Source organism: Podarcis pityusensis (genome assembly GCF_964106645.2).
Source record: "Podarcis pityusensis genome assembly, chromosome: 14".
NCBI lineage: Eukaryota > Metazoa > Chordata > Lepidosauria > Squamata > Lacertidae > Podarcis > Podarcis pityusensis.
In genome coordinates, this window is record NC_138039.1 from 38,254,914 (window position 1) to 38,269,984 (window position 15,071).

The window sequence follows — 15,071 nt, forward strand, 5'->3', positions numbered from 1 at the left end:
TTCTGTAAGCAAGAAACACGGCTAAGTTTGAAAGTTCAGAACGAACAGGACGGTATTTCATTCGGAGCTTAATCTTTTGATGCAAAAATAGGCTGCAATAAATTAAACTTGACTTGGATTAGTAACTGGAAAATTGAGAGCATTTCCCTTCAACAGTTTCTATACACTTCATGCTAACAAATCTAAACCAGCTTGATACTAGTTTAGCAGTCACATAAAGAATCTTGTTGGTTAATGTTAGAAATTGCAGATTTTTTTGGAGGGAAGTAGAATCTCTTCTGTAATTTCTTATCTTGAAAAATCAGAAATGTTTCTTCTTATTAAATGTGATCATTATGTTGAAAATAGAAGCTCTGTTGTGCTCCATCACTTATGCTGAACAACTGACATTGAGCCCTGGTAGCGAAACACCAAATGCTTCCCCTTAGAAACATAAGCAACTAATTTACAGATTCAAAACCAGCGTCCAGAGATAAATTCTTCCGGCCTAAAATAGCTGTCTTATCAGTTTTGTATTGGTGAAATCCTAGATATTTGCAGATATTCATGTACTTGTAAATCATATTCCTGTAGTATAAGGATGAACTGCAAGCAGCAAAAGTGGATTTTGTGAGCCTTTATGGTCTCCAAGAGACTTGGAAGGATTAACACCTGCTGTTTGTCTGAGCACCTCACTGTCCAGGCTGCATTTCAACATATTTCCTATAAATGTCAATTTTGTGGGAATACATGTTTGGACATCTGAAGGATGGATAGATGTACTGATGGCAATTATATCCTTAATGTGACTTGATGCTGTTTTTTGTATCAATATATATTATGTATTTCCTTTTTTTCTCCTTTTCATTCTGCAAAAAAAAAAAAAAAAACCTTGCAAAAAAGCTAAACTCAAAACCACCAGTCTACCTAGCTTACTATTTGTCTAACACCAGGGATAGCCAATGTGTTGCCCTCCAGAGGTTGTTGCCCTACAATTCCCATCAGTATTGACAACAGGGATGATGGGAATTGGAGTCCAACTGCTGGAGGACAGCTTTCCAGGGTCTCACTGTTTTCCAGTCCTAACTGGAGATGCCAGACTTTTTTTCATGCAAATGATGGGCTCTACCACCAAGTTCCTTGCCTTAAAATATTTATTTCTTTATTGGAATTATGAGTCTTCTTCTTCTTCTTTACAGACAGTAAACTCAAAGCGACATACAATTTAAAACAAAATAAAATAAAAACCATGTAGGGACGGCAACGCAGACAACAGGCATAAAGATTGCTCTTAAGGTCTGATGTCCTGGGAGAAGGGATTGCATCATGTAATCAAAATTCTCTGGCTTCAAGTAGCTACTACACTTTTCTTCTTGTGCAGAGCTTATTTCTGGAAATGTTATTTTGAGCAGAGGCACACATTTGGGCTCATTTCACTCTGGAGAAGAATCTTTTCTTAAGCCAGAATCGTGCCAAAGCTCTCCCGCACTGGGAAATGCCAGCGAGCAATTAGCAAGGGACCGATTAGAGCAAATCCACATGTGAAGGTTATTTCCCGCAATAACACCATTTTCACGTGAAAAACCTGCACATGCAATACTGCTGTTATCAGGCATTCAAAACGCTATCCCCACAGGGTTTGCTAGCCAATTAAAATATTGGACTCAGTCCTTCCCTTCATTAAAAATCCATTTTATTTCCATAAACAGGAGAGGCTGCAGACGGAGCAATTTAGCAAGGAATGGTGAGACAGATGACATCATTTCTTGGCAGAGACATGGGAGGCTGGGGTATCCCCTCTCTCTCTTTCAGTCTTTTAAATACATTTTTTGGGCTATTCCAACCAGGCAAGAAAAAGCATGCTATTGAGAAAGAAAACGGGCAAGTGAGGCCATTTAATAAAATGCAAGGGAGAATAATTAGCAGGAGGAGGTAATAATCACAGGAGAATTCCAGTCCGCAGGTGTTTCTCAGAACCTTTGGAGATCTCAAACTATTTCCCAAGCTTCTGGTAGCTGAATCAGTTTCTCCACCTGCCCTGAATTAAAACGGAAGTCTTATTTACTATCACAACCAAAAAGTGTACAGAGTACAAAAAGGAAGAGTCAAGCCACTGTTCTCAAGTGGTATTAAGCATGTTTGACATTATGTATATTTTCTTTTTACACACACACACACACACACACACACACACACACACACTCTGCTATAAAACACCCCTGCACAACCCCTGCCCCCAATCAAGACTGGAACCAAAGCATGCACACTCTCATGACACTGCCAAGCTGCATTCCCTTACGTACCTGCAGAACGCGGCTGGAGCTGTGGTCTAAACCACCGAACCTCTTGGGCTTGCCGATCGGAAGGTCGGCGGTTTGAATCCCCACAATGGGGTGAGCTTCCGTTGCTCTGTCTCAGCTCCTGCCAGCCTAGCAGTTCGAAAGCACACCAGTGCAAGTAGATAAATAGGTACCGCTGCAGCCAGAAGGTAAATGGCACGTTTCCATGCGCTCTGGTTTCCGCCATGGTGTTCCGTTGCGCCAGAAGCGGTTTAGTCCTGCTGGCCGCATGACCCGGAAAGCTGTCTGTGGACAAACATCGGCTCCCTCGGCCTGAAAGTGAGATGAGCGCCACAACCCCATAGTTGCCTTTGACTGGACTCAACCATCCAGGGGTCCCTTACCTGCAGCATACCTGTAGCAATGTCTTTTATTTTATTTCCATCCATTGAATGTTGATGGGTTTCTAAACAGGACGATTGTTGAGCGTGGGAAGAACATGCCTTTACTTACCAGAGCACATACACCCAGGACTTGGATTATAAATATTAACTGAGGCAGGAGGGAGAGAATAATTGCACTGAATGCAGTCCATCTTTTAAAAAAAACAACAACACAAGAGAATGATTTAACAGTAGTCTTCATGCTTTCTTTTTAAATATATTCAGACAGTGGGGGGGGGGGGGCGAAAACACTTTCCCTCAACACATTTATAAATAATCTGGAACTAAAATAGCATCTCTGGCATGAGTGTCCAACAAGCCTTACCCTTGTTTTCCTAAGCGTTCCTTTTCTTCCCTGTTGCTTACTAGAGAGGGCAGATTAATTTATTTAAGTCATCTCTCTCCTGAATCTACTGCTGCCCATCAATTTCACTGCGGGATCCCTAGTTCCCAGCATATTATAAGAGGGAGAAAAACATCCATCAACTTAATTTGTATCTATACCTGTAGATTTCAGGGCAGTTCACAAAGTAAGATGTCCTATGGAAGCTTCCTAAAGCAGAGTATTAATTGTCCTGACCCTTTTATCTGAGCACTAATAATTTTGCTCAATTTAGCCTCAACAGGATCTAAATCACAAGTGTATCAAATCTGCAGAAAAAAAGTTGCTGCAAGTACCTAAATTTTTCAATGACAGCACAAGGTGTTAATTGAGAGAGTAATAACGACTCATTTATGTAAAGCAACTGTTTTCAAGAAAGGGTTTTTGGGTTTTTTTGGAATCCTGACATGCCTGAAAAGCTATTGAAAAGCTTTTTCATTACTGAAAAAGATCAGTAATGAAAATTTCCAACTGAAGACAGACAGTAGGTTCATATTTCACTTCAGAGAGGGTAACACTGAGGCCAAGATAGCACCCCACATGAAATAAGCAGGCAGTTGCCTAGTTAAAAGAAATCTTAAGCTGCACTTAGCAAGGTACACTTACTAGCAAGGAAACCCTATTTAAATCAGTGGGACTTACTTCCAGGAAGACACACAAAGAATTGTAAAATTAGTTGATATTATTAGGCAAGCTTCAGCTGATTAAATCTAAATAAATTTGAACAGGAGATGAAACCAGAGTTCAGAAGCAAAACCATGCCCAGTTCTTGGTGGTGCAGACATGTATCACAGAAGACACCATCTTAGAAGAGGCCTTCCCTTTTCCACTCCCACACAGGACAGAAAACCTTTTGAGGTGGCACTTATTAAAATCTGCAGATGGTTAAGTACTCACGGTGAAAACCCATAGAGCTCTCAAGATCCATATCTGTTTCCACTGAGGTATGATTCTTGGGACTGATGGTTTTAGACATTGACTTCTTACTGCTTTTTATCGTTTTAGGGGACAACTGTTTTATTGATTATTGCCGGTTTTATTTGTCAGGTGTGTTTTGCTCTATTCCATTTTATTTTGCAAGCCGCCTTGAGGGAGGTTTTGCCATTGGAGAAGGCGCAAAACTATTTCAATTAATAAACAGTGAATTATTCATTCATTCATTCATTCATTCAAAAAATGCTGGCTGATTCATCAGGAGTAGTATTCTAATAAATGAAAATGTTCTACATTGATCCAGCTATAGCTGGTTAAAATTAGACCAAATGCTGATGCCTATTTGACTCAAGGTATGCGGGGATCCTGGATCAGCCCTGCAGGTGTCCCTTGGCAGATGAGGAGATGTGAAAACGGTTCCCAGGAGGTAGGACATTTGCAAGCCGCTAATATAACAAGGAAGCTGTAGTGTATAATCACAAGAAAAGAAGTTGGAAAGGCTTAGGTTTATTAAAACTCAAGCCACAGACAACTCGCAGTAAGAAAACCCACACAGAATTGTACATCCAAGGTGACTTTTTTTGAATCTCCGGTACAGAAGATAATCCACCTGCACTTAAGAGAGAAAGAGAATTGAAGGCAGCTATTTGTTTCTGCTGAGAGTCCTTTGCTTCTCAGCATGCTCCACGATTTTCTCGTCTACATAAAGTCCCTTCCGCTTCCTTACAGCATTCATGTACTTGCGGGCCTGGTTCTCGGAGTCTGCCTTCTCCCCAAAGTGCAGATACTCTTCCTCTGTGGTTGGTACCCAATATGGATCATCTGAAATTACCTAGGGGGGAAAAAAGAGAGGAATTGTGCAAAGAGCTTAATTAATGGAAGGGGGCAGCAGCAATGAACAGTGATTTTTGACCGTCGGCTAAAAGCAGACATATTTGAAATTAGGAAAGATGCACTCAAATCTTGAAAAGGTGCCGCCAGTCACCTAAAAATGAATGAAAAATAATTTCTGCTCAGTATGTCCCTGACAATTATTGAAGTACAGTTATTTGGCTGATATCTCTCTTCCTCTATTCCATCCTTTTTTTTTGTTTTTTTGTTTTCAGTTCCTTCTTTTCTTTTGTTGATTTTCTCCCTTTTTTTCTGTGGGGGTATGCTGATTTCCCAGAGGAATCAACAAAGCAGCCTGTAAGAAGTGTAGCTGTATAAATATATATTTGCATTTGCATTTTCAGTTTCACAGGGAATCCTGGTTTATTCTCGCAACAACCCTGAGAGGTAAGACGAGACAAAGAGATAGGTTTCCCGGTCAATTTTGGGTTCAGCGCTGTGCATGTGTGCACGATCATGCACATATCAGTCGGGTATTTACAAGGAGGTGAGAATTATCCCATTTTTAAGCCTTACAATAGCCTTGTGCGGTGGGTTAGGCTAAGTTGGAGATCATTAATGGTGAAATGATTACTCTGGCCTACTGCAACGGCTGCAGGCAAGGATGTGCTGAGGTATGGCAGTTATCTAAAGATAACAAATAAAATCAGCAACGGTACAGCCAGGATCATTAACACACCAACTTTACGAAATACTATGAAGGTATCAGAAGTTAGCGGAATCTGTATAGCATAGAATCAGAACTGGATTCCTGACCGTCTAACTGTACTAGTAGAAGCCACTCAATGAAAGCTCCAAGAATAAGCAGATGGAGCTGAAGTGGATTTAATTTTTTATGCTCAGAGAGCTTTTTTCTGTTGATCTTGGAACCACAGGAGGAAAAAATGGTCATCTCACAGCCTTGCACTGTGTGTCATTTTTCACTTAAAATTCCTTTTACTAGCTTCCAATGTTTATTGCAGTGAAACCTGATTAGTCAAAAGTACTGTACGTCCACAACAAACTGCATTGTACCTCTCATTCGTTTACTTTGGAAACAAAAACGTCCTCGATAGATGTCTGCTGTCAAAAAGAGATGGCTGAGAAGATCATGAATTTAAAATAGCTAAAATACCTTCATTTACTGCAGGATATTAAGAAGATCTTAAGTAAACATTGCAAGCCCAGGCCCCTCCAAATTAGGGTCTGGTTCCTAATGCATTTGCTGCCACTGCCGGCCAACCCTCCTTGCTGGCTGAACTGGACCTGTAGATGCCATCCTTAACTGGGCTAAAGATTCATCACTTCCAGCTGAGCTGCATAAAATGCATTAGGTAAAGGTAAAGGGACCCCTGACCATTAGGTCCAGTCGTGACCGACTCTGGGGTTGCGGCGCTCATCTTGCTTTATTGGCCAAGGGAGCCAGCGTACAGCTTCTGGGTCATGTGTCCAGCATGACTAAGCCGCTTCTGGTGAACCAGAGCAGTGCACGGAAACGCCGTTTACCTTCCCGTGGGAGTGGTACCTATTTATCTACTTGCACTTTGACGTGCTTTCGAACTGCTAGGTTGGCAGGAGCAGGGACTGAGCAACGGGAGCTCCCCCCGTCGCGGGAATTTGAACCGCCGACCTTCTGATCGGCAAGCCCTAGGCTCTGTGGTTTAACCCACAGCGCCACCTGCATCCCTAAAATGCATTACTTCAATGAATTATTTGGGAGACATACACAACTACAACTCCCATACAAATCAGGAAATGTTGCTCCCCAACATCTCAGAAGCTTCCCAGCCAGTTTAGGATGAGGTCTACAAAGCCAATCATGTCTATAGAAAATGCTCCCAGCTGCTGGTTCCTCTGGTGCATGGGAAGTAGTGAAGTCTAACAGTGAGATATCAATATCCCAACAAGGAAGAGGAAAGGGAAGAGGCTGGCCGGGTGCGGGTCACGTGGTGGCACTCCAGACTCCTGATGATGTCAAGAGCGACAAGAGCCTGAATTTTAGAACTGGATTCAAGAGAAACAAGCTACTTCCCTGCACAAGCAACTTGGAAGGGGATAAAGCAGCAGTTTTGTTTGTTTGGTAGGCGGCAGATCTGTTCACACATCCAGAGCTTAGAAGAATTACACAGCGCGTTTTGAACTCAAGTCTGTATTTTCCTCTCGCAGGTCTCTGAAAACAGGGAGCAGATTTCAGACTTTAAAACTAAAAATGCTCTTAGAAAAGGGATGCAATTCTACTCTTCTTTCTATTCCCTTAAAGAATCTTCTCCTCAAAAGCTCTTGATTGTAAATTACATGGTTGGAGAAAAACACAGTTGAAGAAGAAAGGACAGGAGGCAGAAAACTAAGTGTACAGGTCACTTATTTTATTGCCGCTATCAACCCGCAAAGAGCCTCTGAAGATCCAAATAATGTTTGATCCATGGTATCTATTTCAGCATTTCAAAAGATTTCACCTTCCAGAAAGAACACTTTAAAGAAAGGTTCTTTTCTACAAGCACAAAAACACCCCCCTACTGTTTTCCCTGTGTGCTGGTTACCTTGTTAGGAGGCTAAATAAAAGAAAAACTGCTCTGTTGGGTGAAACCAAAAGTCGATCTAATCTAGCATCCTCTCTCTCTTTCAGTGGCCAGCCTGAAGCTTATGGGAAGCCCACAAAACAGGGTATAAATGCCTGGCCCCACTGTTGCTCCCCACCCCAGAAACTGGGGCATTCAGTGGGATACTCCTTCTAAAAATGGATGCTTCTCCATTTACTGTCTCCCTCTATGCTAGGAGTTCCCAAATTGTGGACCAGGGGTCTGCAAGCTTCATTCCGGTGGTTGTGTCTGCCTTAAATATCCATGCTGATTTTAAACCGTCGTTTTATTGCTTCTTTTATTTCTTGTATTTTATTCCGTTGCACAATTTGAATTCCATGAAATGCAAATTATAACATAATAAAATACGATGCGAGAAATAAAAGGAGCAATAGAAACACAATTAATAACCATACAGCATCTACTTAGCGCTGCGCATTACAACCGCTGCAACAGGCAAAACAATCATTAAGTGGTCCGCCAAGACCCTAAGCAATTTGTCAAGTGGTCCATGGGGGGGAAAGTTTGGGAAGGAGTGCTTTACACCAAATATATGTCTATTGTATTCCACCACATATGTCTCTATTGTGTGCAGAAACACATGTATCAAACATAGGCCACTTTATAGAGAATGAAGAGAATTATTTTAAAATTGTCCTTCCCTAGTGTCTTATTTCTACTCTTTTTTTGTGGCAGAAGAGGAGCAACCAGGAGTAGAAGATGAAGACAGCTATTGTCTTCATGCCCTGCTCACCAGTTTCCCAGAAACATCTGGCTGCTGCTGGACACATAATGCTGGACTTAATGGACTTTAAATTCAATCCAGCAGAGGATGGAACACCCTAACCCTAACCCAAAACCTACTGAAGCAGAACAGAATATTGTGAAGCGTGCATTGGAAAAAGCAAATATACAGTGGTACCTCTACTTACGTTCACCTCTGGTTACGTATCCTTCAGGATACGTACGCGGCAAACCTGGAAGTATTTTTCCAGATTTCTCTGCGTGCACAGAAGTGCTCTACACGTCGCACGCATGCGCAGAAGTGGCACCTCCGTTGCGAATTCCTCGGGATCCGACCGGAGCTCCGGAACGGATCCTGTTCACAACCGGAGGTACCACTGTAAAGGCAGATAAAAAGCTGCTTGTATGGCTTGGCTTAGGAAAGAATGGAGCAAATTTAAGTCTTGACCACCATTTAACCTCTCCCCTCCTTCATCTTGATTTCTTTTCCTGCATCTACAAGAAATTGTACACCAAGGCAGATGGGAGTGAATAGAATTTTTACCTCCCAGTGACTGAAGACCAGCTGTGGACTGGCTAGGCCGCTTGTTCTCTTCCTGATTTCATCAGCGAAACCAAAGCTCTCTGCTACTGGCAACACTGCTTTGATAATAAACACGTCTGTCCCTTCTTTCATCTCTTCCTGCAACACCCGGCCGACTCTTTTGGAGAGGACAGCATAAACGCGACCTGAAAAAGGGAAAAGACCTACTGAGCTTGTTGCATCCTTTTCATCAATTCAGATGCACAATTACTGAACTGGGAGGACTAATTAACGCCTGGGGCAAGAGAGGGTCTCGACAAACAGTCATATAGAGTAACCAGCTACGATTAAATGATGGTGTGAAAAACTTCAGATCTCAGAATATTAAGAAGAGATTGTAGGGACTTCACTCAAGGGTTGGAGTGAGTTTTACTGACCACAAAACTGCTGCAAAATCTCAGCAGGAGCACTGGGATAACAGAGATCCCACTCCAACAGGAATGTATGGAGTTAATTATCTTATGAGGTATTTCATTTTCTTTACCCCTAAAAATGGTGGGCAATGAGCAAACAGAACATCTAAGTGCAAGCCTTAGTCAACAGGATGTTGATCTTAAGCCCCAGGAAGAGGGGCTGCTTAAGTAACTTAATAAATGTAATACGAAGTCAATATACCAAGATGAAAAAAATTATAAAGACATTTTATTTTTTAAAAAAAATAATATTTAAAAAATAATAATAAAGAAGAGCCTGCTGGATCAGACCAAAGGAGGTCCATCTAGTCCAGCAGCCTCTTTTGTGGGAAATCTGTAAACAGGAGCAGAGCACAAGAGAACTCTCCTCTCCTGTGGTTTATTTTTATTGAATCTTTCAAATTATTACGTAACTCCAATCATACATATAATTTTTTTTGTTACACGTTTTTTCTTGACTTCCCATCTCTCCTTCCCTGATTTTCTTTTATTTCCCCTTAACAGCTGCATTAAAACACATCTACATTTATTTTCTAAGCCCCACAAATCCATTCTCTACATTCCTCTGTTGCTCATATCTCAAATCCTGCACATGATTTCATACAGGAATGATAATTTGATAGGTCTCCTTCTATAAAAACATCGTCATTTTGTCCTCTTATTTTAGCAGTTTCTCCTGTGGTTTCCAGCAACTGGCATACAGAAGTATTGACTATGTAGGCAATGCATAGACATCATGGCCAGTTGCCATTGACAGCATTACCCTCCGTGAATTTGTTCAGCTCTCTTTCAAAGCCGTTGGTGGCCGTCACTAACTCCTACAGAAACAAGTTCCATAGTTTAACTATATTGCAAGTACATTATATTGTAAACCGCCCTGTAATCTTGGATGAAGGGCAGTTCAGAAATTTAATCAACAACAACTACTTGCTGAGTTAACCAGATAATTCCATCTATACCTGGAGAATCACAGGAAATATAATTATTTTTCTTTGTCGGCCTTTGCCAACCTAGCGCCCTCCAAATGTTTGGGACCACAACTTCCATCAACCCCAGCCTGCATGCTGGATGGGGCTGATGGGAACTGTAGCCAAAAACATCTGGAGGGCATCAGGTTGGCAAAAGCTGGCATGGCCAAGGAAGTCATTCGCAGTCAGCTTTCTGACAATGCTTTCCCCCTACAGATGCAACATCTACCATGTGGTCTGCTTGTGCATGTTGCTGGTTTCATGCTTACCAAGGACCTCAGCTGTTGTCATAATCTCACAGGTGTACATGGCAGCCATAAGCCTCTGTGGCTTTGCTTGCATAGCATAACGGCATGCTTCCTTCATGGTTGCTATCAGTTGTCCAGAGAAAGGGCCATAACAGTCTGCAGGCAAAGCCTCTCCTTTGGGTTTACTGGATGATTTGAGGCTACACTGATCACCATCTTGTAGCTCAGTTTCAGAAGCTGATTCAGTGTCTCCAGTCCTCGACACAAGGGCAGTCTCCTCCCCTGCCGATGTCTCCTCTGTAGACTTCCTTTCATCCGAATCCTGCCGGTTAACTGACATTTGCTCGACAAATCTGCCCATGTCCCATTTCTCCACCGAAAAACAGACACCCATAAGTGGTTCTTCACACATTGGTCCTGAAAGTGTGGCCAACTGGAACCCGCTGACAAGACTGTTGTCAAAATCCCGATACACGCTCGCTTCCTTGGGTGGCTTGCTTGCTTCCAGGCACTGCCACACAGACCTCTTGTAGCCTTCACATCTGTTCAGTAAAATGTTAGGCCCACATTTTCGGGGGCCAAAGGACCAGATCCCATCAACGGCATTTCTCCATTTCCTTCCTGGTAGGTTTTCCTCTAGTCTTTTTTTGAACTCCTGTATCTGGTCAAAGGTCTTCGGATTCATCTCTTCTGTTTTCTTACCTTCATTCAGGTAAGAGGAGAATTGTTCTATGGTCCGAATTAAGCCGCTGTTCTTCTCCAGTAGTCGAGTCACCTCCTCAGGAAGAGGCGTTGCTCTGATGCTGAGTGTGGCATATTTGTTTGGCGTCGATATCGTTATCAGCCCATCTGAATCAACCTGCACACCTTCAGGGATTTTGTTCTGCTCTTCCTTACTCTGGTGTATGATGGCAACTTTCTGCTGCTTTCCTATTTCTTCGTTCACCATGTCAACTTTGGGGGGTCTTGTTATGGTTTCCCGGAATGGAATAATTGGTTTCGATACGCTAATTTCTATCTTGGCAAACCTACAGAAAGCCAAAAGGCTACAGTTAGGCCTCACAGCAAATGAAACTTAAGTCTTCAAGGGTTTCAGTGGCGGGTTAATGCCAGTAATCACATGATGCCAACTTCACATTATGATTAACCATTGCAGCCCGCTGCCTCCTAAGACATTAAGCAATTACTCAATAATGGGAGCCAAGGAGGGAGGCAGCATTCATTCTAGCATACTTAAAGCAACAGGCATCCCGCCCCCTCCACTGCAACCCGTTATGTCAGAGTACAGTTATGAGCCTGTTTTGGATCCTGGTACATTCCTGATGAGGGTATTAGGAAGGACTATACTTCAGTGGCATGGGACGCGGGTGGCGCTGTGGGTTAAACCAGAGAGCCTAGGACATGCCGATCAGAAGGTCGGTGGTTCGAATCCCCGCGACAGGGTGAGCTCCCGTTGCTCGGTCCCTGCTCCTGCCAACCTAGCAGTTCGAAAGCACGCCAAAGTGCAAGCAGATAAATAGGTACCACTCTGGCAGGAAGGTAAACGGCGTTTCTGTGTGCTGCTCTGGTTCGCCAGAAGTGGCTTAGTCATGCTGGCCACATGACCTGGAAGCTGTACGCCGGCTCCCTCGGCCAATAAAGCGAGATGAGCGCAGCAACCCCAGAGTCGGTCACGACTGGACCTAATGGTCAGGAGTCCCTTTACCTTACCTATACTTCAGTGGCAGGACAGCTGTTTTGCATGCATAGGGCACCAGGTTCAAGCCCTGGCATCTCCAGATATGGCTGGGAGAGAACCTTGCTTGAAACCCTAAAGAGTTGCTTGCCAGCCAGTGTAGACCAGGGTTTCTCAAACTTGGGTTCCCAGCTGTTTCTGGACTATAACTCCCATCATCCCAAGCTAGTAGGACCAGTGGTCAGGGATGATGGGAACGGTAGTCCAAAAACAGCTGGAGATCCAAGTTTGGGAAACTCTGATGTAGACAATACTGAGCTTGATGGACCAATGGTCTGACTATACAGCAGATTCCTATCTTGAGGAACAGAACAGGCTCCAAATTCTCTCAACTGCCTCTTACAGTTGTTGTTGTTGTTGCAGCAGCAGCAGCAGCAGCAGCAGCAGCAGCAGGTCTCCCATCCTCTGAGCTGCAACCCAGTGAGTTAGTGTGGAGTGAAGTTAAGTCCTAAAATATTATCTGAGAAGGGCAATGGGCCCCAGCACTTTCCTCGGACAGGAGATGTGTGAGTCACTTAGGTTCATATTCCAGAACATTCCCGATCTTTGAGACTCTGCTGCTTGAAACCCATCCTGCCTCCAAGGAATTAAGAGTGGTATCGGGATGGAATGAAAACTCAGTCCACAACTCAATGAGTTAGACTAGAGACCCACTCAAAGATCAGGCTCCTGATTTCTGTTACTTGAGCTGAACACGTCAAGTCGTGTCTATACGAAAAAGACTGCTGTGAAAAAGATGGCAACAAACATAGCCGTTGCAGAGCAATCTACTGTTGCACACAGTGTGAAAGCTTTACAACTGTGTCCACCAAACATTCTGAGTGATAAAAATGGGCTTTTCTACAAAGAGGATTTCTAGATGGGCAATGGTTGCAAACAAATGATTTGGGAAAACATACAAAAGCAGTTTACAGTTAATATGCAGGGACAACCTAACTCCCAATTCCTTATGGATCTTATGATTTATGTGGAAATTGTTCAATTTATGTGGGTACTTTTTGATGTTTTGTTCATTGTTTATGACGACTTTTGTTATGTTTTGCAGTTATGTAATTTTATATATGTTGTCAGCTGTCCTTGAGCATGGCTTTAATTTTGGAAAGGCAGTATACAAATGATTGACTGATGGATAGAAATCTACACACGAGGAATGCCAGTATGAAAAATCTTCCATTGTGCACCAGCAACAGTGAGGAAGAATTGGGAAAGGATGCTTTGACCTTTCCATAGGTTAAACCACAATTACACGTTTAACTGTCTTGTAAATGCTGGATTTAATCACTGAGCCTTGAGCAATTCTTCCTTTTCCTCTCGCGCCACCTATCCCTGCCACCAACCTCTCTTTCAAGTCATCCAAACAGCGCTGAAGATGGACTTCTCCTGCTGTAATTAACACGTGCTCCCCTGTCTCCTGGATTAAAACTTGTACACAAGGATCAGCTTGGTTTAAAAGCTTCATGCCTTTAACCAACTGCAGCATCTCACCTGGGAAGACAAAAGCACTTTTAAATGAAGTACCTCTGAAGCGCTTGGGTTTCAAAGTAACATACGAGCAAAGCTCAGTAAGAAAGGGAGCACAGGCTGCTGTGAAATACTGAGTACAAAGAATAGGATAGAATAATGTTTTGTTTAGCTTTTAGATTTTACATATTATAACAGCACTAAAAATCTTAAGAGGGATTAAAAGGAAAAAAAGAGACTGTGGGTGGATCTGTATGTTCTAAGAGACACAGGGCTGCCACTCAAAACAACAGCCCCATATCAAATCCACTCTTCTCCTTCCAGAATGTGTTTCATGTCCTGATGAAATTACTGTTTCCTTGCCCTAACAGTGACATAAAGTGGGAGCAGGCAAATGCAGAGCTCAAGAAAGCCACCATGCAATATAACATATGTACCAGGGAAGGGGAATCTGTGGTCTTCCAGATGTCACTGGACTCCAACTCCCATCAGCACCAACCATTATGGCCCACAGTGAGGGCTGATGGGAGTTGTAGTCCAACATGTTCCCCATTCCTGTTGTACACATTAAGGACCAAGAACAAGACAGAACGAGGCTGTCATTGCCCCATGTTTCTTGTAACATGCCGACATCCATCCTAGTATGAGTATGAGTGGTTCTAAATATTTCCTTATTAAGTTTCCCAAACTTGGGTCTCCAGCTGATTTTGGACTACAATTCCCATCATCCCTGACTACTGGCCCTGGTTGATAGGGATAATGGCAGCTGTAGTCCAACAATAGCTGGAGACCCAAGTTAGGGAAACCCTGCCTTATTGCGAGGCAACCACCATACTATCATTTGCTCAAACTCATTTACGACCACTCCTTCCCACCCTTGTGGCTTTTCGAAAGTATACTTAATGATTCTGATTGGATACTCAAGGAACGGAGGGAAGACACTTACTTGGGTGTTTTGGCTCCACAGCAACTCGCACAATCGGTGTTGCTTCGAAGCTGAGGGGGTTAAACGGTGGGCAAGCTGGCGACGATGAGAGCGTTGCCGACTTCAGTACGAATTCTTGCAACCCTCCTATCCCTACAAGGCATTGAAGCATGAAGTCAAGACACACACCCTGAAGTCAACAAAAATATTCAGCTACATGGCCTTCCTATAAAAGTAACAGAAACCTGCCAACCATTCTGATGGGCACAGCGGATATGGAGGAGGGTTTGCATATTGTTGAGAGCACAGGGGAGAGTGAGGAACTGCAAAGAATCGCTGAGTTGCAAACTACTGCTGCATATACTCTCTCGCAGAATACTGCTCCTTCTCCCAATACAACTAAGCTTCCCAAAGTAACTTGTCCACCTGCCCATGTTTTAGATGTTTATGGGATTTGTAAAAAGAAAAAAAAAGATATGTTTCAGAAACAATTCTTACCTGCCATGGGCAATCAGGATGGTGGCTAGTC

The 15,071-nt window shown here is 42.9% G+C and overlaps 1 protein-coding gene across 2 annotated transcripts in view; it reads right to left on the bottom strand.

The window, feature by feature from the left end:
• Positions 1-4,507: 4,507 nt before the first annotated feature.
• The window catches only part of EFL1 (elongation factor like GTPase 1), a 68,698-nt gene continuing 58,134 nt past the window's right edge, over positions 4,508-15,071 (bottom strand). For both annotated transcript variants that reach the window (XM_080980298.1, XM_080980299.1), the window contains exons 16-20: positions 14,564-14,695; positions 13,494-13,641; positions 10,443-11,449; positions 8,754-8,938; positions 4,508-4,848 (exon numbers count right to left, since the gene is read on the bottom strand). In XM_080980298.1, coding sequence (XP_080836424.1) covers positions 4,660-4,848; positions 8,754-8,938; positions 10,443-11,449; positions 13,494-13,641; positions 14,564-14,695 — 1,661 coding nt within the window. In that variant the 3' untranslated portion in view covers positions 4,508-4,659. The remainder of the gene's footprint in view (positions 4,849-8,753; positions 8,939-10,442; positions 11,450-13,493; positions 13,642-14,563; positions 14,696-15,071) is intronic.